This window comes from Protopterus annectens, chromosome 11.part0 (assembly GCF_019279795.1).
Source record: "Protopterus annectens isolate FY-2018-M chromosome 11.part0, PAN1.0, whole genome shotgun sequence".
NCBI lineage: Eukaryota > Metazoa > Chordata > Ceratodontiformes > Protopteridae > Protopterus > Protopterus annectens.
In genome coordinates, this window is record NC_056745.1 from 1490958258 (window position 1) to 1490985966 (window position 27709).

At 38.4% G+C, this 27709-nt stretch overlaps 1 protein-coding gene across 2 annotated transcripts in view; it reads right to left on the reverse strand.

Moving 5' to 3' along the window:
• The window catches only part of HDAC10 (histone deacetylase 10), a 680378-nt gene that overhangs the window by 60120 nt on the left and 592549 nt on the right, over positions 1-27709 (reverse strand). For both annotated transcript variants that reach the window (XM_044088799.1, XM_044088800.1), the window contains one exon: positions 22121-22280. In XM_044088799.1, the coding sequence (XP_043944734.1) occupies positions 22121-22280 (160 nt within the window). The remainder of the gene's footprint in view (positions 1-22120; positions 22281-27709) is intronic.

Below are 27709 nucleotides of genomic sequence, written 5' to 3' on the forward strand. Positions count from 1 at the left end.
TAGAAGAGCACCCAGAAAAGTTATCTGCTGTGAGGGTGTCAAATTTGACTTTTTTATGTTTACAGAGAATCCCAGGAACTTGAGAAGGTTCTGAACAAATTGTAGATGCTGGAGTAAGACATCCTTGCTGTCTGCCTGAATTAGACAATCGTCCAGATAAGGGTAAATTTGAATTCCCTTAAGTCTGCAATAAGTTACTACTGGAGCCAGGCATTTGGTGAAGACCCTGGGTGCAGTAGACAATCCAAAGGGCAGTGCAGAGACTTGATAGTGCCTCGATCCGGCCCTGAACCTGAGGTATTTTCTGCATTCCTGCCTGATGGGAATGTGTAAATATGCCTCCTTTAAATCCAAAGTTACCATCCATGCATTTTTGGTCAGCATTGGAAGTAGCTGCTGTAGAGTAAGCATCTTGAATTTTGGTATCTCAAGAAAAGTGTTCAAGACTGATAGATCCAGAATGGGTCTCCATGAGTTTTGCTTTCTGGGGACTAGAAAAAGCCTCGAGTAAAACCCTTGTCCCATCTCTGAAAGTGGAACCAATTCTATGGCTTTCATAGCCAAGAGAGTCTCCACCTGGTTTAAGGCCTCTAACCATTGGTGTTTTGGAAAATCCGGCCATCCGCTTGGTCTTGGTAGGGTATGAAAATGGAATTTGTAACCTCTTGAAACCACATCCAGAACCCACTTGTCTTGGGTTATACGAGTCCAATTTAGATGAAAAAGAGAAGGTTTTCCTCCGAGTGGGGCTTCCAGGCAAGAAGTTCCTGCTGCCCAACAGAGGGAGTCATTGAGCCTGTTTCCTATGAGCTTGCGACCTGTCCTCTCCTCCCCTAGGGGTGGAAGCAGTCCACTGTCTTGGTCTATAAGAGGCTTGCGTTTGAGGCCTTCCTCGGGAGCATCTGTATCTACCCCTCTGAGGCCTGTCTGAATTGGGAAAGGACCAATTTTTTGTAGGCCAATTCCTACTAAATCTGGGTGGCTGTACTTGTAAGAAATCTTTAACCGTTTGCATGGATTTTGCCTTGTCCTCCATCCTCTTTATCACCTCTTCAGCCTTAGGTCCAAACAAAACATTATGCTCGACAGGAGCATCCAATAACTTAGCTTTTACTTGATCTGGCAAGTTTTATTCCTTTAACCAAGCATGCCTTCTAATGACTGTACCAGAGGCAGCAGCCCTACAAGAAGCCTCCAAGGCATCAAATCCACAGTGTAAACCATGCTTCCCAACTTGTTCAGTGGCATGCATTGTCATGTAATTCCTTATCATCTGCACAGGCAGAAATGGAAGTTAGCTTTTGTTTCAAAACAGACAGAAGAAATTGCTGGTATTTCAGCATATGAAATTGACAGTTTAAAGCCCTAATAGATAAAGTAGCAGAAGTGTACACTTTTTTGCCCCATCTTTCTAAAGATCTGGAATCCTTCTCAGTGGGAATGGGGTTTTTAGCAGTAGCGGCCTTAACCCCCTTAGGACCCTGAGAAATGGTTTCAGGATCAGCAGTAGGATTCTTGTACAAAAACTGGTGGGAATCAGGAACCCTATAATATCTGTCTGGCTTAGCAGGAGCTGGAGGAAAAGAGTCCGGAGTTAAGTTAGCCTCCGAAAAGGCATCATCCAAAATATCCAAAATAGGAGGGATAGCCAGGGGTCTATGTTGGGGAAGAAGAAGAAAATCCCTAAGTCTTTTCTTAGATTCTGAGTACTCCTGTCCTTCCCAATGAAAATATTCCCTCATTTCATGTAAAGTTTCCCCAAAAGAGAAATCCTCAGGGGGAGAAGCTGAAGGAATGGATTCCTCAGCATCAGAATCCTCATAAGGAGGGAAAGAATATTCCTGGTCAGAAGAAGAAACTGAAGAAACAGAAGCCTGATCAGAGGAGTCATAATACACTTCATGCCTTGGCCTTTTATCTGGAGGGGGATGTGATCCCCTAATCATATAAGTCCTCCGCCATCTTAAGTAACTGTTTCTGAGACTTGGGTGCCGGATCAGAAGAGGCCTGAGCTGTAGTCTTTGATTTGGAAGGAGTCTTTGGCTTTGCCTTTATTAGAAGCTGAGTAGGCCTGAAAACCCCTTCGGAAGCTGGTACCTGCACAGCGGCTCCGGACCCATCCGAAGGAGCATTGTCCGAAGGTCCTGCAAAAGAAATATTCAAAGGCCTAGTTGGCTCCTCGTGGGAGTCCGTTTCGGCCATCGGTTCCGAAATGGCCGATAACAGGGGCTGCAAAAGTGCCTCACTGATGACGGCCGAACCTGAAGCTGGCTCTGCTTGTACCATATCGTCCGATTTGGTCCTCGGAGGCCTGTCTTTATCCTTGCGTCGTTTGTGAACTCCAGTAGCCGGAACTGAATCTGACGACATTTTATAATTAAAGCGCCTACCGAAGTAATGAAATGCAAAATCGTACCTTCGTTTAATCGTACGTTGATTGAATCTAGCACAAAACCGACAACTAGCTACGTCGTGGTCAGGGCCTAAGCAAAGAATACAGTAAGAATGAAAATCCTTATGAGGTATTTGCTTCCCACATGAAATACAGTTATTAACTTTTTCTGACATCGGACTGGAGCAAGAAAAAAGTTTCCCCAACGGGGTACTTAGCTTTGAGTAGGAGAAGAAAGTCTTCGGACTGAAGTACGTTTAGCAAATATTGTCAGGAGTCAGACGACCGGCAAATGCGAACTGCTATCACCGCACGGCAAGAAAGACTGGAGAACATGGCGTCGGCTGTCAGCTTTGTACTCCTGGTGCTCTGACGTCAGGGAGCATGGCTGAACAGCCGACGCCGGACCCAGACTTTGGGATTCTGGCTGACCGAGGACTGCCTGCCAGCAGGGGAGAACCCTACAGTCATGACTGCAACAGTGAAACATGATGAACATCCATATGCTCCCCAAAGAACACTTAGATCTACCCACCAAAACCTAATCACCATCCATAAACCCAACCACCCAGCTGGTCAACTTCAGCTTTCCTTCACCTTAGCCATAAAATGGAATGCTCTTCCCTCCACTCTTAGGACCCGCGATAACCTTGAAAACTTTAAAACTCTTCTTCATTCTCACCTTTACTCAAACAGGAAATGCAACTGTACTCTTCACCCTATACCTCTCAAGGTCTCCCCCACTCTTACTCCTGACTAACCTCTCACCTAGCTAACCCTGCTCATTTGTATTATGTATAAATAACTGTACTGTAAAATCTAGCCTCAAGGCCTTTCGCCTGTCTTTTACACCTAAACAAAATTGTAATTGTTTGTTTCTTTATGAATGCTACCTATTTATTTGTCAGTAATGCAAAGTTTCTTAGTAATTATTCATGTAACTATGTATTGTTAGAGCTTTTCTCCCTGGGCCTCCACTGAAAACAGGCTCCCCGAGCCCAGTGGACCTCCCTGGTCATTAAACTGGAATAAGTAAGTACCCAAATAATGTAACAAAAGGTCGGCATTTCATAAGGAACTTAATGTTTGCTTTGACAAATGCAGATTTGACATTACAAGGGCTATTATAAAGAGAAATGAAAGTGACACGACTAATTTAATGGAACTTATCGAGCGCACCAACAATGCTATTGTAAACGACTTCTTATACACTGTGGAAAATGAAAAAGCCAAGTATTTGGACATTTTATCTGGTACTGATGTGAAATGTAATGAAGTGCACATCGGATTTTCTGACACTTCAGAGATCAGAGAGACTGAAAAACAAGGGCCAGTCAATTACAGGAACAATGCATGGAACAGGCAATACAGGGATTATCTGAGGTAGTACTTGACAGTGACATAGTTTGTTTTGACCCAAAATATGTATACCAGGATTTTAACATCTTTAACTATAGTGATGTAAAAATAGAAAAAGGACATTTTGGGCTTTTAAAAGGCTTCACCTTTGTACCTAGCAGGAAGACAGATATACCAAATTTACTGGTAAATTTTAAATTATTTATTAGAAAAAAGAACCTTGAACTATTTTTCCAGGGGCAGAATAGACAAATTAATTCAGACATACAGTTAACCAAGGGCAGTCCTTTTAACCCCCCCCATTGCACCCTCAACTTAAGAATTTTGAAGTAATGGTTGAGAAGGAACTTAGAGAAGCCCTCAGTAAAAACAAGGTGACACCTAATTTAACAAAGGAAGAGAGAAATATTTTGGAAGCATGTAAGAAAAACAGAAACTTAAGAATTATGAAGCCTGACAAGGAGGGGGTGATTTTTATGGACAAAATAATATATGAAGGAAAAATGTTGGACATCTTAAGGGATGACAGTAAATACAGTAGAATTTCTTTAAATGAAGTGCATATAGCCTGCAAGAAAATATATGTGTGTTTGAAAGATTAACTGTTTGAGGGACTTACAGACAGTGACACTTTTGCTTTCCTTCATGTGGACAAACCTAGGGTCCCCTCCATTTTTGGGATCCCTACGATCCACAAAGATGTCAACAACCCCCCCCCCCCTCAGGCCTATAGTTTCTGCTGAAGGCTGTTACAGCTCCATTAGCTAAATATATTGATTCAAAATTAAAGAAAATATCACTGGAAGCGACCAATGTTATTAAAGATTCTTGGAATTTGCTATCCAAAATTAACAATGGTTTATATTCTGAGGACTTAATATGTTATAGACTTATTCACCTCTATACCCCATGACACTGGTATGGAGTGGCTAGAAGAAGTTTTACTTAACAGAAATATTTTACCTAATGATTCTCGTATATATTTAACTTTAATGGATGTGGTTCTGAATAATAATTTTATTTATTTTGAAGGTGAATATTTCAGGCAGTTGAGGGGGGTAGCAATGGGGGCACACAACATATGCAAACATAATTCTATCATGTCATGAGAATAAATTTGTTTTTAACTGTGAATGTACACAATACTGGAAGTTTTATGCCCGTTTTCTAGATGACATTTGACTTTTTTGGATCGGTTCTGAGGAGAAGTTTTTAGAGTTTTTAGATTATTTAACTAACAGTACAGAATTTTTTAGGTTTACATATGAAATAACCTACAATGAAATGAATTACTTGGATGTTACAATTTCAAAAGCTGGGGGACAGTTCAAATCTAATATATACAGAAAGGACACTTTTTTTTAATTCGTACCTATATTATGGTAGTGCACATCCCTTTTACCAAAAAAAAAAGTGTGTGGTGAAGGTTCTGATACTGAAGATTATAAAAAAGGATGTATATATTTAATAAACCTTTTTAAAGCTAGGGGGTATCCAGATACTCTTTATTATGAGATACTTCATGAAGTTCTGGAGGCCAAGAGCACAAGGTTTGCCCCTATACTGGGAAAAGGTGTTGTAGACACCGGCCTGAAAAATAATGATGGAGATATGACTTACAATAAGGCATTGATTATTACATATGATGAAGAGGCTAAACTTAAGGACATCATACAAGATGGATGGAAAAAGTCTGCCAGTATTTCTGATTTAAACATATTTGAGAACCCCTTTAAGTGCATTTATAAGAAGGGTCAGAATATACAGTCAATCTTGAAAGGTGGTGCAGCTAGATATAAAGGTACAGATTCTAGAAAGAGAGGCACACATACATGTGGCAACTGTGCCCAGTGTCCCTACATAAAGGTAGGGGAAATTACACACTTAAAATGTGGGAGAAAATGTATTAAAACCAGGGGGTATGCAAATTGCAGTACAAATGGCATTGTTTATTTAGCTTTATGCGATCAATGTGATGCATTTTATGTAGGAAAAACTGAGAGAAAATTTAAAATGCGGGTTTATGAACATATGTACGACATCAGAAAGAAAAATATTAACAATGCATTGTACAGACACAATCAAACTTGTATTAATGCCAATTTTGTTTTTTATGCTATAGAAGTGTTACCTATAGATCCCAGGGGTGGCCCTTGGAAAACCCATCTTGAATATTGGGAACTATATTGGCAATTAATTTTAGAATCAAATGCATACCCTGGTTTGAATGAAAATTATCTTTTTTTGTTTTAAACAGTTTTATTGAAAACAATATAATGAACAGATATTTTGAAAAAAATGTAATCAGTTGAATTTTAAAGTATAATATTTAAAAAAGAAAATATTAATACAATAACTATAATGGCACAGAAAACTATATACAATGATGTTCACTATATATCAAACAACAAGATCAATTAAGTTAATTGTGGCAGAAGAAAAATAAAAACAAAGAATAAAAGATTAAAAAAAAAGAAAATTACTGCATTAATCATTTATCCAGTTCTTTAACTGATAACTCATGTACATTTTCCCATTTGTACTATAATTTTGTATTCCTTGTAGATTTAGATTTGATAGTTAACATTTCTAACTTAGATATTTCCAAGAGAAGACATTTAAACTCTTTAAATGAGGGAACTGATGAGGAATTCCAGTTTCTTTTAATTGTTTTCCTGGCAATGGACAGTATAGACCAGAGTAAAGAATATTTGTTTTTATTTATACAGTCTGGAACAGGCGTATTGAATAATACAAGTGACTTTGTAAGCATAAAATTGTCTGTAAAATTGCCTGTAAACAGTGTTAACTTCTTCCCAGAATTTCTTTAATAGTACACAGTCATAAAATATATGGCTCCAATCAGCGTTCGTTACTGTGTTACATCTCCAGCAAACAATACCTTGTTTAGTTATCTTACTCATTTTCTGAGGTGTGATGAAAGATTTATGTAAAAATCTCCATGTGAAGATTCTCCATTTGATGGAGGAAGTGGTTTTGCTGGCTGACTGAAGGAAATGAACTGTCTTTTTCTGAGGGTATAAAACTATTGATTACTGAAAATGAATTCCAATAGTTATCTGAATATACATCTAGATCTTGTTTAATTGCTTTATAAATACATGATATACTATTTTAACTGGTAAAGTATTATAAGTATAGAAAATCAAATACTGCATAAGTTTAGTTATTGAATTCTTAGCATTTGAGGAGATTAAAATTAGCTTATCTAGAATATATTTTCAAAACTCTTGCAAATCTGACTAAAGTAAAGTGTTAAGGTTATATTCATCTATAAGAGCATTAATAGATTTTGTCTCATTTTTATTTAGCATTTGATGCCAAAACATTAATTATTTTTGTTTAAATAGCAACATTTTAGAATGATCCGCAGAGAAAATTATCCCTTGTGTATAGGCAATAGGAAAGATAAGGAACAACCAATTCTCAAAGATTCTAAACCTAAATATATAATTTTAAAGGCCTTTAAAGTTAAAGTTACATAAGTAGATTTAAACATTTGAGTGGAATAATTGGAAAAGTACTCTCTCAAATTCCATTTAATTATTTATTAACAGTGATAGATGATATTTTCTTTATTTTTGGTATTTTGAGATAAATTTAACATAATTTCTTTCCATTTTGTAAAATGATCTCCATCTATAAGATAAACAGTTGTTTTAATAACTGATGGAATTGGATACATTTCTAGATTTGGTAAAGATACACCTCCATTTTCCCAGCTATACATATGACAGGACAATGCAATTCTAGGCTTTATTGGATGCCACAAAAAGTTTTTAATCAGCCTGTTAAAATGTTTAATATAAGAGCCTGTAGGGGGAATAGAAGTAGACTGTATTATGTATAAGATCTTTGGAAGCAAGATCATCTTTATAATGGAAAGTTTTTCATCTGTTGTAAACAGAATCTTGTTCCACTTACTTATTAGAGTCTCTATGATTGTTATACTTTTACTATAATTTAGGTGTAACATGTCTTTAATACGAGTTGCTATACTTTTACCTAAATATATTATTTGTTGAGATTGAGGTATATATTTTATATTGGTCTTGTATTTTATAACTTTTGGAACCAATTAGGAGAATTTATGTATTTGAGTTATTAAAATTAATACCAGAACTTTTTTAAAATATATCCACATTTTTAAACAATTCTTGTAAGGTGGGGTTAGTACCACCAAGAGTGATTAATACATCATCAGCAAACATTTGGATTTTTGATATTTCATTAAAATGTAATTGATAACCTTGTATATTATTGTTATCCCTTATTAAGTTAGCCCAAGGTTCCATAATTAATGTGAATAGAAGTAGAGATATAGGGCAGCCTTGTCTGGTTCTTTTTACAATGGGTATATTCTGGGATATATTTGCACCTATTTTTATGTAGGCTTGACTTTCATTATATAATTGAGTTATAAGAGTAATAAAGCTATTAGAAAAGTTTAAGTCCTTCAGTAAGATAAAAAGATAGTCCCAATTAACAGAGTCGAAGGCACAGTTAATATCTAAACTAACAGGAGTCAAATTATTATTTAAGGCTTTTACTGATTCAATTAAAGTTAATGTTCTTTTGATGTCATCATAAGAAGTTCTATTAATTATAAAACTAGTTTGATCCATATCTACCAGGGATGGTAAAAAATTTTTGAGTCTATCAACATAAATAGACATGAACATTTTATAGTGTGTGTTTAATAACAAAATGGGCCAATATGAAGCATATCTTACAGGGTTTTTATCAGACTTTAGTATGGGAGAAATAAATGTGTACGTCCAAGAGGGTGGTATAATGTTATTATGTTGAGCTATATTGAATACTGTATGTAGCAGAGTTAACACTTTAGCAGGTAAAACCTTGTAAATTTCAGAAATTATACCATCGTTACCAGGAGCTTTATTTTGCTTAAGTTTAGTTATTTGATCTTTTACTTCTTTAAAAGATATTTGTTTATCCATTAATTTTATTTGTGTTTCTGATAGTCTGTTCTTTATATTATTATTTATAAAAGATTGAATATATTTTGTACTGTTAATTATATCATTGGGTTGGTTTAATTTAAAAAAAAAAACATTCTCTAAACTCACTTAATATATTTGGTAAATCAGATACCATTTTTTTTGTTGGAGAATAGATTTCTTTAATATGGTTAAGTTTATTTAATCTTTTAGTCTTGTTAGCTAGTACATTCATAGATCTAGGATTTATAGAAAAAGTTCTCAGTTTATATTTTTCAAGATTTTTCATGACTTTATGGTTTAAAATTTCCATATATTTATTGTTTAAATTATTTATTTCATTCATTCTATCTTTCTTATCTGGGTTTTTTGCAGCATCAAGTCTTAAAGCATCTAACTTTGTATATCTTGAAGATTTTTATCCCACAAAATTATTTTCTTTTTATACCAATCAATACTTTTACCATATAGGTAAGCTTTTACAGCATCCCAAATGTATACTTCAGAAGTTCCCTGTGTGTTATTAAGTTCAATAAAATGTACTTCTGTAGTAAAGAAATCAATGAAATCTTTGAGTTTAATTATGTAGGCTGGTACCCTTCTAATTTGAACATTAAATGTGGAGTTTAGTATAAAATCAAATGTTATGGAATCATGGCCTGAAAGGGGACATGAAATCACTTTTGAGTTTGATAAGAAATCAGTTGTTATTTGAAATTAATACTGTATCTATTCTTGAATATGAATTATGTCTATGTGAGTAGAATGTATAGCACAGTGACTTTGCATCTATAAAGTTATTAATATCTTTCATCATGTATGAATCTGAAAATTCATTCAATAATTTAGCTATAGCTGGGATTTTCCTTTTACCACTGGTACTAGAGTCTTTTATGTTAGAAATACAATTAAAATCCCCAGCAAGAATAATACTACCCTTAGAAAACTGGACTACATGTTGTTTCACTGTTGTAGGTCCAATGCCAGGAATCCAATACATATTTATTAATGTCAAAATGTTCTCATTAAATTCTATAATAACTGAAGATAACATCCCTTTGTTATCGTTGTATCAATTATTTTAGGCATAGGTGTTGTATTTTTCCATAGTATGGTCACTCCTCTTTTTTTTTGTGTATGTTCTGATCTAATCAAAAGTTTGTAAGATATGGATTCCAATTTTGTGATATCTTCAGTTAGTAAATGAGTTTCTTGAAGAAATATTAATGGAGAATTATGCAATTTAATATATTTGTTCAAAGATCTTCTCTTACTAGGATTACTTAATCCATTGATGTTTAATGATATACACTTTAATGATGTCATGAAACGTTAATGTTCTGAACATCTGTTGTTGATTAATTCTCCTTTTTTCCCATATTTTGTAAGTCAATAGAAATTGACTATTAGGAATACAATTATAATTTACACATGAAACATATAAAAAGTACAGTTGCATACACTTACCATAAATGTAGATGTTCGAGTGTATTCACTGCTGCAGTCCTTACAAATGGGTTATCCACCTCCCGGTAGCCCGCAGTCGGCCAGAATACCAAAGTCCTTGGTATATAACGTCGGCTGCCTCTGGAACAAGCCTGACGCCAGGACGTCAGGTATAAAGACAGGCAGCCAATGTAATTTTTTCAGTTTTTCTTGCCATAACTATCAGGAGGCCCAAAGAAGGTAAAACCAGATAAAAAAAATATCCAGTCTGTGCCCAAGGAAAAAAAAGGGGGGATGGAAGGGAGGGAAACCAGGACTGCAGCAGTGAATACACTCGAACATCTACATTTATGGTAAGTGTACACAAGTGTACTATGTTCTTCATGTTTCACTGTTGCAGTCCTTACAAATGAGTTGATTCCCAAAGCCCAGTAAAAAACAAAAAAGGGGGGGGGACACCAAAGATTAATGGTTGTTAAGAATGCCCTGCAACACTGCAGTGGCAAAACCAGCCCTGGACTTAGAAAACAAGGGCAGATTGTAATGTTTAGTGAAAGTGTGGACAGAAGTCCAGGTAGCTGCTTCAAGGATGTCCTTAGTAGGTAAACCTCTAAGAAAAGCTGCAGAGGTAGAGATAGCTCTAGTAGAATGGGTCCTAATACTCTGCGGAGGAACCTTGCCATGCTGTAAGCAACAAAAGTGAATACAATGAGCAATCCACTTAGAAATGGTCTGTTTAGAAATAGCTTTGCCCTGGGCTCCAGGAGCAAAACTGACCAAGAACTGGTCTAACTTACAGAAAGACTTAGTCCATTCCAGGTAAAATCTAAGTTGCCTATGCACATCCAGTGAATGCAGCAACCTTTCTCCTCTAGTCTGAGGATTAGGAAAGAAGGCAGGCAGGTGGACAGACTAGTTAACAGTCAGGTTAGAAATGACCTTAGGCATAAAAGAAGGATTAGTTCGAAGACAAACCCGATCCACATGGAAGGCGATAAAAGGCTCTACTGCCATTAAGGCCTGCAGCTCAGACACTCTTCTAGCTGAAGTAATGGCCAAAAGAAATGCAGTTTTCCAGGAGAAAAACTTCAAATCTGCTGAGGCAGCAGGCTCAAAGGGAGGCAGAGTGACTTTCTCAAGCACAAAATTAAGATCCCAAGCAAGAGTAGGTGCCCTTCTGGGAGGCTTTAAATTGCTAACTCCTCTGAGGAGCTGTTTCATCAGGGGATGAGAGAAAATGGGTTGTTCAAAGGAACAGTGAGCAGAAATAGCTGAAGCATGAATCTTGATAGAGAAGGAAAGTCCGCCATTAAGCAAACCTGCCAGGTAATCAAGAATTAGAGGAAGAGTAACTAGAGGAGGAGGAACTAGAGGAGGAGTAACTAGAGGAGGAGTAACTAGAGGAGGAGTAACTAGAGGAGGAGAAGGTTGGGATGGGTCTTCTCCTCTAGTCTGCATCCAAATGGAGAATCTTTTCCACTTATCTGCGTAAGATTTCCTAGCACTAGGCCTCCTGGCCTCAAGAAGGACCTCAACTACCTGTTGGGAAAGATTTAAATTATGAGCCAGGCAGTCAACTGCAGAGTCTGAAGGTGAGGATGCAGAAATGTTCCTTCGTCCTGAGCAAAGAGATTTGGTATCAGGGGAAGATGCCAAGCCCGAGACTGGGAGAGACTGTGAAGAAGAGGATACCAGTGCTGCCTGGGCAAGTCTGGAGCTATGATGATGGCTCTTGGTTTTTCATCCCTTATCTTTAACAGCACTTTGGGAAGAAGAGGCAGAGGAGGGAATGAACAGATCGATAGCTGTGTCCAGGGGAAGGCCAGAGCATCCACTTTCCAAGCTTTGTTGTGATGATCTCTGGTGTAAAAGGTTGGAAGAAGGTGGTTGATCGGAGAAGCAAAGTGATCCACCTGAGGAGTGCCCCAACCATGAATGATGCGATGGAAGATGGTCTTGTTTAGTTGCCATTCGTGAGGATCCAGAACCTGCCTGCTCAACCGGTCTGCCAAGGTGTTGAGCCTTCCTGGAATAAACTGGGCTATCAGATGAATGCCCAAAGAAGTTGCCATGGACCATAGTCTCATGGTTTGTCTGCACAGGGGATAAGAGCGAGTCCCTCCCTGCTTGTTGATGTACCACATGATTGTAGTGTTGTCTGTCCTGACTAGAAGAGTACCAGGACAGAGAAGATGCTTGAAAGCCATCAAAGCCTGCTGGACTGCCATCATTTCCTTCAGATTTATGTGCAGTTGAGCTTCTTGATAGGTCCAAGTTCCCTGAATGCATGTGCCCTCTAGATGTGCTTCCCACGGGTAGTCCGAGGCATCTGTGGTGAGAGTCTTGCTGGCAGGAGGTGGACAGAAAGGTAGGCCTTTGTTCTGTGCACAGGCCGTTGCCCACCAAAGGGACTCCGTTTGCAGGCAGGGAACCAGAAGAAGAATCAAGTCTAAATCCTGAGTGTTTTGGCACAAAAGGTTTTTGAGGTACCATTGTATTTTCCTCATATGCAGTCTTGCATATGGAATCATCAGAATACAAGAAGCCATGAACCCCAGTGCTTGCAGGAATTGCTTTGCAGAGAGCTGGGTCATGCTTGCCAAGTCCTTGAAGTAATTTGTGAGATCCATCTGCTTCTCTTGAGGGAGGGATACCATCTGGGCGGCTGTGTTCAGACTCGCTCCCAGGAATACAATCTCTCTGGTGGGTACAAATTTTGATTTCTTTTCATTGACTGTGTAGCCCAAAGAGGTGAGAAGGTTCTTTACAAAGTCCAAATCCTTTAGAAGTTGCTCTGGAGAGTCTGCTTGAATAAGGCAATCTTCCAAGTAAGGGTATATTTGAATGTTCCTTTGCCTGCAGAAGGCAATGACTGGAGCTAGACATTTTGTAAAAACTCTGGGAGCAGTAGATAAGCCAAAGGGCAGTGCAGAGAATTGGAAATGCCTGCTCCTCACTATGAAATGAAGGAACTGCCTGCAGCTTTCTCTTATAGGGATGTGCAAGTAAGCTTCTTTTAGGTCCAAGGTAACTAGCCAGGAATCCTTGGCCAGCATTGGCAGCAACTGCTGCAGAGTGAGCATCTTGAATTTGAGAATCACCAGAAAGGTGTTTAGAATGGACAAATCCAGAACAGGGTGCCTTATTTGGGAACCAGGAAAAGTCTCGAGTAAAAGCTCTGGTCTATCTGTAGTGCAGGAACTGGCTCTATTGCTCCCAGGTTTAGCAAGGAAGAAACTTGTTTTTCTTCTTCTGCCCTTTGAAGAGGGGGAATATCTGGATATCCTTGGAGGACCAGGAAGGTGTGAAAGGAGAATTTGTAGCCTTGGGATACTATTTTAACACCCATTTGTCGTCCGTGATAGTGTGCCAGTCATCTGCAAAAATGGCTAACCTTCCCTCCAAAGGAAACCTTGGGCCTGCAAAGGCAAGCAGGGGAAAGCCAAAGTCATTGAGAATGTTTGCTTTGGGAAGTCTGCTTAGAACTCCCAGGTTTAGAAGATGCAGCCTGCCTGTGTTTAGCCTTGTGAGGGGTGGATGTCTTTCCCCTGGAAGACCTGTAGCCCCTGGATTTAGTATGACCCTGTTTACTAGGGTCAGGAAAAGTCCAACTTTTAGAAGGGTAATGCCTTAACAGTTTGCATAGATTTAGCCTTATCCTTCAGTTTCTTCAACACCTCTTTTGCTTTGCTTCCAAAAAGAGTGTCCTTATGCAAAGGCACGTCCAGTAATTTGGACTTTACAGGTTCAGAAAGGGGATGTTCCCTGAGCCAAGCAAGTCTTCTGATAACAGAACCAGTGGCCGCTGCTCTGCAAGAAGCCTCCAAAGTGTCAAAACCACAATGTAGTGAATGTTTAGTAACCAGAGTGGCAGAATTCAATAAGTCCTGCAGGTCCTTATTCTCCATCAGGGAAGGAACACCAGCAATTTTAACCTTGATAGCCTCCAAAGTATGCTGCTGATACTTAAGCATATGAAAGAGACAATTAACAGTCCTAATAGCCAAGATGGAAGAAGTATAAACCTTTTTACCCCACCTGTCTAAGGCCCTAGATTCCCTGTCAGAAGGAACAGGATTTTTAGCAACCGTGGCTTTAACACCTTTAGGGCCCTGAGCAATAATCTCTGGATCAGCAGTAGGATTCTTAAAAAGGAACTGATGAGAATCAGGAACTCTATAATACCTGTCAGGCTTTCTGGGAGCAGGAGGAACAGAATTGGGTATTAAAGAATTCTCCATGAACACATCAACAACTTCCCAAACCGGAGGAATGGCCAAAGGCTTATGCTGAGGCAAATCCAAGAACTCCCTAATCCGCTGCTTAGACTGAGGGAAATCCTGACTTTCCCATCTAAATTGTTCCCTGAGGGTATTCAGAACATCCCCAAAAGAGAAATCTTCTGGGGGGGGGGGCAGAAGGGATGGAGTCTTCAGCATCAGAGTCCTCAAAACCAGAAAGAAGCTGAGAATATCCTTCTTCATCAGCAGAGTTGCTAAAAACTTCTGAGTCTGAGGCAGACAAAACATCTGGGGATGATTCTCTAGCCCTCTTAGAAGGAGGAGGTTGAGAGCTCTTGATAAGAGTTAAGAGATCACTAGGCACCTTAACCATCTGAGCCTGAGGTAATTGAGGGGAGGTCGGCGCCTGTTTAAGAGTAGACTTTCTGCAGAGAGGCTTACTAGAAAGCTGGAGGGACTTGGGAGGCCTAGCCACTGCAGAAATGTGGGCCGAGGTCATCGGTCTGGATCTGGTCTCTGGGCGGAGAAAAGAGGCCTCAGAAGCTGGCGCCTGCCTAGTGGCTCCGGAACCATCAGAGGTGACGACTGGCAGAGGGTCCGAAGGCAAGGTAGAAGCCTGGGAAATGGAGGACTCAGGAAAGGCCTCCAAAGATACCTGCTGCTGAACATCTACGGACTGCAGGGGCAAGGAAGGTGCCTCACTGGCCGCCACTGGACCGAAAACCAACTTAATAGGGATGTCGTCGGTTAATTTAACCCTAGGCCTGTCGTGGTCCTTATCCTTGTGCTTCTTAGGCACATCCGAAGTCAGGAGACCAGAAGAAGCCATACCAACAAACTCAGGCCAAACTCCGAAGTGCTTATACAAAATCCTAGCTCTACGGCATATGGTACGCGGGTTGAAAGAAGCAGAGAGATCACAATTTCGACGGCATGCTCAAGGCCCAAACAAGTAATACGGTAAGAATGAAAATCACGATGCGGAATCTGTTTTCCACAGGCAAGACAGTTATTAATTTTCTCTGACATTCGTTAAAGCAAGAAAAAAGGGTCCCTAACAGAGTACTTATCTGAGGATGTCTTCAACTTTAGAAGTTGGAATACAAAAAGATGGTAATCAGCAGACCAGCACTTGTGCAAATTGCTTCTGCTTCGGGCTCTGCAGCAAGAAAGACTGAGGAAATGACGTTGGCTGCCTGCCTTTATACCTGACGTCCTGGTGTCAAGCTTGTTCCGGAGGCAGCCGACGTCATATACCAATGACTATGGTATTCTGGCCGACTGCGGGCTACTGGGAACTGGATAACCCATTTGTAAGGATAGCAACAGTGAAACACGATGAACATGTTTTATCCATTGAAATATGTTTATATCAAATTCAATTTTGTAAGACTTGGTGAACATCATAATAACTATTAACAGAAACTTATAACATTTACTAATAACATAGACTCTTTCAAAAAAAACCCTGGAGTTAAAAACTCCTAATTTGAGTGACATCTGTCACGCAAATTGACAATCAAGCTAGTAACAACACTCATCTCCTCTCCGTCTAAATTTATATGTTGTTGCATAATTTAACAATATAAAGTAGTATATGTGAAAAAAAAAATAATTACGAATTAAAATACACCCATTAGAATTGTATGTACTTATTCAAGAAACAAATTAAGGTATGTCAAATGTAACGGTTTCATTTTAACGTTTGTCAAATTGAATTCAAACTATCATAAAGACCAATCATATATTATATAAATAAGACAAAAGTCATAACTAATTCATATGTAATGAATTGTTATAATGATCAATAAGTAGACTAATCCCGTCTATTTATTGTGCCAATAGCTAATAACACTGTTTCCCCATCTCCATGTATCTGAAAACAAGAGCATAGAAAATATTACATTATAGTTTCCCACTGTAGTTTGAGACTCCAATAAAAGTGTTCAGTATTTTCTAAGAAGGAATGTGTTCCCTTTCTTTCCTTTAAGACCTTTACTAATCTGAAACACCTTCTAGATTTGTCAGAATATATCAACATATTAGTTAATTTGGCAAACATCTGCATCTGAGACTATACTGTATACAGTAAGCTATATTCATACAGAATACATTATGTTTCAATCATTATTTATCTTCTATCTGTACTAGAATTATTCTCATTTCTGATTTTTATGTCGTGTAGAAGAATATTAAATTCTGCTTAGGTCTCATGTAAAGATTTATATATTTTTTTTAAATAATTTAATGATGTTGTTATATATGCTATATGTTTGTTATACCAATCAAAAGAATCTTAACTTAAATATAATAGAACTATAAATACAACTGTAAAAACATAAGGGTACAGATGTATCAAAAGTGTTCTGTTAATAAACACTCACAAATGCTTTAATATAACAGTTATATTATACAGGTTACTTAACTGCAATTCATTCAGTTGACCTGTAGATGACACTAGAGACTGTCTATTCAAGCTTCTCAGCACAGTGTTCAGTCTGTAAATGTCTCCGTGGAAACTACACTTTTTTCTTGCTTTCAGTTGAGGCAGTCGCAGTATGATCAGATACCAGAATTGTTCAGCAGTTCAGATGCACAAGATTAAGGAGGGAAAACATTTTCAGTTTTTTTTTTTTTTTTTTTTGAAAGCTGTTGATTACCTTGTGGCAGGACCAGGGAACACAAAACCGGACAGAACAAAAAGGCAATAGGAGGGAGAAAGCCAATACAAAATAGCGCAAAACTAACAAACTTCATCTCTCAAACCCAGCAAACCACTAGACCACCACAAACACATTAATCCACACTACACCCTCCATTTTAATGATGTTGCTATATATGCTATATGCTTGTTATACCAATTAATAGAACTTTTACATAAGTATAATAGTTATAAAGACGAGTGTATAAAATGTAAGGGCTTAAATGTGTCAAAAGTGATTTTTTTAAATATTCACAAATGTTTAAATATAGCAGTCATATTATACAGGTTATTTAGCTGCAGTTTTTCATTTGACCTGTAGATGGCATTAGAGACTGTCTATTCTAACTATTTTCCAGCTTTGCGAAGCTTCTCAGCACAGGGTTCAGTCTGAAAACGTTTCCATGGAAACAACACTTTTTTCCTGCTCTCAATTGTAGCAGCCGCAGTGTGAGCACAAACCAAGGTTATTCAGCAGTTCAGATGCACGAGATTGAGGAGGGAAAACATTCACAGCGTTTCTCTAAGAAAGCTATTGATTACCTCGTGGCAGGCCCGGGAAACACAAAAACGAGCAGTAAGAAAAGCAAAAGGGAGGGAGAGAGGCAATACAAAACATTAAAAAAAAAAAAAAAAACAAACTCCATCTCCCAAACTCAGCAAACCACTAGACCACCACGAACATATCAATCCATGCAAAATCTTCCACTCCTCCACAACCAACAGCAAAGAGGAAAAAAGAAAAAAAAAGAAAGAACAAAATCATAAATACTCACATTTTTAAAGATAAATATCTAATGAATTACTCAAAATATATCAGGTCACTGAAAGGGACAAAACATGGACTTTTCATATGTCTATTACCACAAATAGCACCATATTCCTGCAGCAGAACAAGGAATGGGAAACATAATTATTAAAGCAACATTATGGCAACAATATCAATGAAGAGTCTCTCTTCACATAGAGACAGGAAAATTAAACAGCAAACAATTAAAAACAAATGAAATAGTTTCTATTGTAACAAAGACCCTTATTTTCTCATGTATAAGTCTCTGTATTTACCATAGATCACAAAATACCATAAATTTCAGTCCCCAAACATACAGAGCATTTGTTACAACAGACAACTAATATTAATAGATAATAAATAAATGAATAAATAGCTTTTACTTGCTATAGAAATTGAGCTACTTTAAATAAAATAAACTAGACTTAACAATAACTATAAAATATCATTAAAACAACTATGTACCATAAAAAGAAATTTAAACAACAAAGACACACCTGTTGAACCATTTCCACTTCACCAGCTTCTGGGTTAGTTATTAAGACTTGGGTAAATGAAAGCCATTGTAAAATAGCTTAATTACTCACTTATACTTGAGCTTCTTTTTATGTTCAGAAATCTTCTAGGAACTGTTATCAGCATTTATTTTAAGACTGGCATTTGCCCACTCCATAGCCTCTATTTTATCAAGCAGTTTTCTTGTTTTGACAAAGGTAATGGCAGCTTCTATGTCATCAAATAATTTGGACCATCTTGGAGAAATATTTTTAATCTGGCAGGAAATAATAGGTGTGTCTTTATTTGGGCTTTCTTTAGTTCTTTTAGCATTGGCAAAAAAGCTTTCTTTTGGCAATTACAGAAGATGAGTAATCATTATCAAAGCGTATGACATTTCCTTTATATTTGATAGGCGATTTAGCCCATGCAGTCTTTAACACTATCTCCTTGTCATGAGAAGATAAAACCTTCACTATTACAGATTTAGTAGAACTGTATTTACCTTTTTTTTTCTGCAGTAGCCAAGGGCCTGTGTGCTCTTTCTATCCCATATGAGAGAGCTTCAGGAAGCTGTAATACATCAGGGAGCCAAGATGTTACGAATTTTTCCATATTACCTTCTTCAACATTATCAGACAGACCAAAAAGTCTAATATTGTTTCTTCTTGATCTATTCTCTAGATCATCAATTTTTGTTTGTAAAAGAGTATTTTGTTTTAAGAGAAAGTCTATATTATGCTCACCTTCTTGAATTCTAGTGTCCATGTCATTTAATGAAGTCTCTATACCAGTAATCTGTCTCTTTTGCTGCTTAAGGTCTTCGTGTAATATTTCCATTTGCTGGGAATATTTTTCTTTGAAGTTATCTAGTTTTACATCCATTCTATCAATTTTTGCTGTCAGTTCTTGAATATTAGATAATATTGACTGAAGTTCCTTCTTAATAGTTGTTTCCTGAAGTGTAGATTTGGAATGGCTCATCCTGTAGTCTGAAGTCCAAATATTTTCTCTAGTACTTTTTGACAGGAAAAAAATAAAAAAAATTGCCATCATTTTTATATACTATCCTAAAGAATGATTAGTAGATTCCAAATATGTAAAAACAAAATTAGGATAGATAAATTCAAAAAATCCTGTCATAAATATTCTGTAAAGACAGAGCAGAGAGAAAGTGCTGTTACTCAGTGCTCATCTTGACCACGCCCCCCAAAAATGTATCTTTGAAGCCTGTGTTAAAATTGAGATCTGCCAAGTTGTAATTCACAACTTTGGTCAGTAGATGGTGATATTAGGTTTTAGCACAAACACATTGCCTTTATATATGGATTTTACATATTTATTATTTAATGTATTTTTATATACCGAGGTCGTACAGCGGTAGCGTTATTACCTCACAGCAAGAGGTTTTCCCGTTCAATTCTCGGCTTGGCTTGGGAGTGCCTTCTGTGTGGAGTCTGCATGTCCTCCCCGCAGTTGGGTAGCGTTCGAAAGACATGCATGCATAAATGGGCATGCCTGCGTAAATGGGCATGCCTTCGCTGAAGGTTGGGCATCGAGCTGGCACTTTGGCATTTCGTAAAAATCTACTGCCAATCATTAGCGGACTGGAGTTCCGCTGTAGCGACCCCTTACCGGGAAAAGCTGAAAGACAAACAACATTATTTAATGTATTTTTATAGATGTATGCATTTATTATGATGTATTAACATGTTCAAATGTCTATGTTTTGTGGTTTTTAAGGTTTCTAAACAGTTCTTTATAACTAATAATGATTTTTAAACAGTGATTTTATGTGACTATTCAGAAATGCACTGTTCCTTTTATTTTTGTAGTTTCTTAATCACTCAGTTCATTTGATTGGCTTTTGGGTTTTTAAACTTTGTATATAATCAAGGATTTAACTGTTGGTAGCTCATCTGATGAAGTTATAAGACGAAAACGCAGTGAAAACAGTTAAAGCGTGTGTGTGTGTGGATTTATCTTTTTTGTCAGTGTGCTTTGATGTCAGCAATAAATATTTCTTGACTGATATCCAGCTTACCTTACCAGTGCCTTTCTTTTGGGTTTATTGGTCATTTATTTAAGGCACTTTACCATTTTTTGGAATTTCCAAATTTAATATTGACAATCTACTATATGAATCCACCATAACAAAACGTTGGAACAACCTCCCTGCCAATTAATGTTGTATTACTCAAACTAATGCCTTCAAAAAAGAATTTAATTTTTTTTTCCAGAAGACAAAGTTATGCCCCTGACAGGACCCTACCTAAGCCTATCATCTCTCTCTCCTTCCTTTAAATATTAATTTTTCTGGCTCTGTTCCACCTCGGAAAGCCTATAACATATTTGTATGCAACATGCTTATAAAATTAGAATCACTTGTATATTATGTTGTTTCATTTTCTTTTTCACAATATGCAATCTTACTTTGCATATATACTGTGAAATTGTCGTTGTTTACTTTTGCTACACTTATTACTGTAATATAAAAATCTGTCACTATGCTTTGTTCCTGGAGCGTTTCTCCTTGGGTCTCCAATGAAAATGGGTTTGTGCTCAGCTGGACCAACCCAGTTAACAAATATGAAATAAATAAATATTAAGTACAATCTCAAAAATTAACACCAATGAAGATGGGTCCTTCAATAAAACTTTGGATCTAGAACTGTAGACCATCTAGTCTGTTTGGACTGCTTAAATAAAATTAAGCAGTAACAAGTAACTGCACTACAATGTGAAAATAGCTCTTTATTTTCAAAACCAAAGGATTAACTTACCAAAAATGAAAGCATCTAGTATGGTGAACAAGTAACCAACTTTAGAGGAAAAAAAATATTCTGAGAGACTGACCAAACGTACTTAAGAAAAAAAATCCCAAAAAAGGCTTGCCCTAAAGTAACTCCACTGTTTCCAGCCAACATGTAATTAATTAGTGCACTACTGTTAAGTGTGCTAGCAAAACAAATAGTACCTAACTGCAAATGTAACATACACACACACATATGTATATATAAAAATACTTTAAGGTGCCACAATTGTTTTCCCTATTGAGTGGTTAAGATATTTGTTCTTTCATTCAGTTAAGTTCCTCCTCCTTTAATTACAACTCTGTCATGGTATGTCACGCATCTGCTGACTGACATAATTCTCAGTACAGGAAGGCTCTATATGTTCAACTGGGTGAACACTCCAAATTCTCAAAAAACAAAGTCTGATGGCTATCCTAACACCAAGGGAAACGGAGAGCTCCAGTCCAGTAAGGGAGCTTCAGAGGCCACAGTGGACTTAGCAGGATGCTATCTCATAATCAGTGGCTCTTTTTCTAGAAGCATGTTAGCCAATTACACTATTTATCTGTAAAAGCTTCCTTAATAATGACAACATCAATGTTGCTACTCAGAACTCTGGCATGCACTAGGTGTCAACTTGATGGAAATCCATATCTAATGGGAAAGCACAGGATACCTGCATTCACAACACCCCACTTCTCTGAAGCCATACTGAGTTACTGGCAGCATAGAAAGACAGACAGACAGATATCTTGCTTGTGCACCAGCTGACCAACCTGAGTGCAGAAGGCACACTGTGTTTCATCATGAGCTTCACAACAATCAAATGCAACTATGACCATCTTGTGACACATTATTTCAAGTCTCACTGCCATTTAATAAAGTAAATGCTCAGACTAGGAGACGGGCAGCAACATACCTGAATACTGTACCATTTTCCAGTCCTTTTGAAGCTCCTGTCTTTGTCTTTCTAAGTCAGATATATTTTCCCATGATGCAGGAATGCAAATCTCAGGCAGAGGTGTTGTCTTGCCAAGCAGGGTATTGGCAACCATGTCAACAAGGTTCATTTCAGAGTCCTTCATTAAAAAAAAAAAAAAAAAAAAACAGCAGTTACTTTCAAAATGAATGCATGCACGTAAGAATGGTAGGACACATGTAAAACTAAAGAGAACTGCATGGATTCTCAGTGCGTGCACATTGTTATACAGTACTAACACAATAAAACAAGCACTGTCTGCTAATTTATTGTTACATTAGTCTACCAGAATTTTAACTTCACATGAACAAGATGTGCCTTAGGCATTTAAATTCATGATTTGTTTCCTCAGTGCTGCGCAGATGGAAGACGTCGCTGTTATGAGTAGGCATACATACAAGTTACAGTTAAACCCGTATATCACATTGAGCTTTGAAATTATGCTTCAATAATTAGAAAAAAAGTGTAGCTTTTTAACCATCTTTTGGATGTTATAAAGCTGCTTAACAACAAACTTTTCCTACTCGCCCCTAAGTGCTGTTAACTGCTCTTGTGTTAGCGACTAACTGCAGTTTGCATTCGCTGGCAAAGAAAAGCAACAGAAAGTTAAACAGCTTTTAAAATTTGCTAAATAACAAGAATATATACTCCCAATGAGCTCCTATAACCTCCAGAAGTAAAACTGAAAGAAACAATACAGTACCAGAGAACAAAAGTCCTTCCAGGAGGCAGACAACAGCAATTTCCACTGTAGTTCAAAGAATAATCCACAAAAACAGTCTTCAAAGACAGCTCCACATGGAAAAACAGGAACATTCAATTCTGATAAAACACAGCACTGCTTTATTCGAACCAAACACAAGCACTTTCACTACTGCTTCTTCAGGTGTATGAAAAAAGTTAAAATAGCACCTGTTTAAATACCAAACAACTAAGCACATAATCAATTAGTTTAAAGGCAACATGTCACAAAAAACTTGCCTAAAGGATAAAATACAAAAATACATTTAAAACACACATAAATATATATAACTAAATGTATAACTAAATGTATAAAGTGCATAAATAAGTATACATAGAAAATAATAAATAATAAATAAAACTAATAAAAACAGTTACCTACGTAGTTTCCTTTTCTTTAATGTTGGCTTCATGATAGTATGCCCATGAAGCCAACATTAAAGAAAAGGAAACTACGTAGGTAACTGTTTTTATTAGTTTTATTTATTATTTATTATTTTCTATGTATACTTATTTATGCACTCTATACATTTAGTTATACATTTAGTTATATATATTTATGTGTTTTTAAATGTATTTTTGTATTTTATCCTTTAGGTAAGTTTTTTGTGACATGTTGCCTTTAAACTAATTGATTATGTGCTCAGTTGTTTGGTATTTAAACAGGTGCTATTTTAACTTTTTTCATACACCTGAAGAAGCAGTAGTGAAAGCGCTTGTGTTTGGTTCGAATAAAGCAGTGCTGTGTTTTATCAGAATTGAATGTTCCTGTTTTTCCTTGTGGAGCTGTCTTTGAAGACTGTTTTTGTGGATTATTCTTTGAACTACATTGGAAATTGCTGTTGTCTGCCTCCTGGAAGGACTTTTGTTCTCTGGTACTGTATAGCTTTTAAAATTTGTTAGAAATTCACTGTCAAACTCAAATCTGTTCTTCAGAGAGACCATTCGTTTCTGCCTGCAGTCTGTGTGACAGCGCTAAAGTGTTTTACTAACTCTCAAAGGCTGCGGAGGCCAGTAAAACACTCTGTCCTCCTCTACTCTTTTTTTCTCTAAACAGGAGTACACAAAGATAAAGCTCCATGCACTGGATTAAAGTTACAATTACAGTTGGGTCTCACTGATCATAACCCCATTTGTGTTCTCAATATGACTGTCAAGATTCACCTCTCAAGGTAAATTGCTTGTTGTCCACGTCTTGAACGAAATGTAAGTTGGTTACAATCAGAAACCCAATGATAATCTTTTAAATTGGGACTTTTCCTTGCCCTGAGGGACAGTGACACTCATGCTGATTATATTAAGTTAGAAGAAAGAACGTGGGAGGCTTGCCCCCAAATTTAAATTCTGGGTGTTGAATTGGTGTTGATCACATTACTTGCTATTCTGCTGTAAAATTAAAATCCTAAAGTGGTACAGAGTCTTTAATAGCAGGTGCGGTAAGCACTGAAAGATGCACCTCAGTAATTTAATAGTTTCTGCATTAACTAGCAATACATTAATGCAGCTGATACAGAAAGTGAACATGGCAGCAATATGGATGCAAGCAGTCATATATGCGTGGCCTGCATCAAGCAGACACTTCAGATAAGCTAGTATTTGTGGCAATGGATGTGAAAGGAGAAGGTCACGGTGAGCTGCCTGTCGGGCGCTAGGATCCGCCACATAACACAAGCACTCAGGTCACTCCAAGGCAAGTACAAATATGACTCAGTCATTGTCCATGCTGGTGTGAATGACCTGAGACGTACCTCCCTGGACTACATGAAAAGAGACATAGAGGAGCTCTCTGAGCATGTAGCCCAGGCAGGTATGACCCTGACCTTGAGTAGCATCTTACCCTCACCAAGAATGATGCCACAATATGAAGACAAGATGATCAATTTCAACAATTGGCTTAAGTGTTGGTGTCATTCAAAGGGGATCCAATGCCTGTCAGCCTGTGATGACATGCTCGACAAGCCACGATGCTTCGCTAGGGACGGCTTGCACCTGTCACCCCTGGGCTTTCGGATATTGGCAAAGGCCCTTGCTACCCCCATAGTGCCTTTTTTAGGCAAGGCTCAAAAGACAAACCCACCTCCATAGGTATCACAAGGAATAAGAAACTAAGAGTAATGCTACTCAATGCCAGAAGTCTAAACCTCAAGATGCATGCACTCGAAACTCTCCTTAGCATGGAGAACATCGATATCTGTGCAGTAACAGAAACCTGGTTCAAGGCTCCCGAGAGCACCCCAGCACTACCAGGTTATACCTCATACCATGCTTTTCGGCCCCAAAACGTGGACCGAACCACAAAAGGAGGGGGAGTATCAATATTCGTCAAAGATACCTACACCTCCAGGTTGGTGGCACAGCACGAAGCATCAGAGACTATCCATGTGCAACTAACTGTGGGTAAAACTGTCTTCCAGTTTATAGCCTGCTACAGACCACCTTCCCAAACACAGGAACCCCACATGGCCTTCCTAAGAATACTGGAAAATATGAAGGTCTCTCCAAACACCATTATATTGGGCGACTTCAACTACCCAAACATAGACTGGGAGCATTACTCTAGCTCCAACACCCTAGCCCAAAGGTTCCTAGAATTTATAAACTCAAATGCTATGGAACAACTTGTTACCACTCCCACAAGAGGAGAAAACATACTGGACCGGATCATCACCAACATGGGGACACTATGCTCCAGACCAGAAGTGTATCCCTCACTGGTAAGATCAGACCATAAACTAATCTCACTGGATATTCACATCCCGACCCCACCCCCTGCCCAGAAAACCACAGTGAAAAACTTCTCTAAAGCAAATTTCACACGCCTCAAAACCGAGGCGAAATCCTTCAAAGCCCCCGGGCCTGTGAAAAATACGACCCAGACCGCAGAATCCTTTATAAACGCATTCCATGAACACCTTCAGGAATGCATGGATCATGCAATCCCAAATAAAACCAAGACCCAATCCTCCAAAGGCAGACGTCCTGTCTGGTGGACCCCAGCCATAAACAAACTGTACAATAGAAGGAGGAAGCTACTACATGACCGAGCAAAATCCCAAAAAGGGAAGGCATCTCTGATCAGTATTAGCAAAAAACTACGGGCACTCATAAAATCGTCTAAGGCCAGCTTCGAGAGAAAAATTGCACAGGACACTAAGGATAATCACAAGGCTTTCTTTAGTTATGTTAGGAACCTAAGTGGGAATTCCCAGATATGCTCAGAATTAGTCCAAAATGACAAAAAATACACCGAGCCCACAGACATTGCCAACATCCTAGCTGACAGGTTCAGTGCAAACTTCTCCCCCCTCTCCCCAACAAAAGGGCAAATATCTATCCCAACAGAGTGCTGCCCCCCTGACATCTCAGATGCTCAGGTAAGAGCCGCTCTCTCCAAAGCAAAAAACACAGCATCAATGGGACCAGATGGTGTCCCGAGCTGCATCCTACATGAACTCCAAGAAGAGCTAAACCCAAACATAAAACTACTGTTCAATCTTAGCCTTACTACAGGATATGTACCCAAAGAGTGGCATACAGCAACAGTGGTCCCTCTCCACAAAGGTGGTGCCTCAACGGATCCTGGAAACTATCGCCCCATAAGCCTGACTAGCTTGGTCTGCAAAGCTATGGAAAGGATCATCATGGACCTCATAAATAAAGATATTGGGGACCTATAGACACTGGATCCTACCCAGTTTGGCTTTGTTAAGGGCAGATCCTGCCTCTTAAACCTGGTCGATTTCTTTGAAACAGTCACCAAGGCCATTGACGAGGGGAAGGTGGTCCACACAGCCTACCTGGACCTCGCAAAAGCCTTCGATACAATACCCCACTCGGGCATTATAGATAAGCTCACCAGCTTAAATATAAACCCCTATGTCACTAGATGGGTTGCAAACTGGCTCAAGGACAGAAACCACAAGGTTAGAATTGCTGGAGCCATGTCAGACTCCAAACCAGTTACAAGTGGCGTCCCACAAGGCTCAGTCCTGGGACTTCTCTTGTTCGGTATATATTTCTCGGCGGTACAGGCCAACACGGAAGGACTGTGGCTGACCAAGTTCGCAGATGACTGCAAACTGGGCGCCATAATCAACTCTCTAGCCGACACAAGCATCCTCCAAAAGGGCCTCATAGAAACAGACAACTGGTGCCAGAGCCATGGCCTCAAGCTAAACGCCAAAGAGTGTATAGTCATCCCCTTTGGCAAAAACAAAGTGCCCACAAATTACCACATAGGTGGTAATCCATTAAGTACAGAAGAAGTCATTAGGGACCTGGGGACCCAAGTTGATAGCAATCTCTCATTTGACAACCACGTGGCCAAAGTGGTTAGAAAAACATTTTATATAGCCCACCTAATCATGAAGGGATTCACATCTAGATCAGGGGAGGTCATCGTGCCTCTTTACTCATCCCTCATCAGGCCCATAATTGAGTACAATGCCCCTTTTGAGATGTACCTTACCAGACACCTGCAGCAACTGGAAAGACCCCAAAAGTACCTCACCAAGAGGATCAAAGGGCTCAAACAGATGCCATATGCTGCCCGGTTAAAGAAACTCCAGCTCTACTCAGTGGCATACCGCCTGCTCAGAGGCGATCTGTGCCTGATGTATAAAGCCATGTCCAACCTGGAATTAATGGACATGCTGCACCTCACAAAATCCAAATCCCATCGAGCTACGCGCTCGAGAGACTTGAACCTCAGCACTGAAATAAATAGGACATGCTGGAGGGACAGATTCATAACCCAGAGGCTCCCTTCACTCTGGAATAAAATCCCAG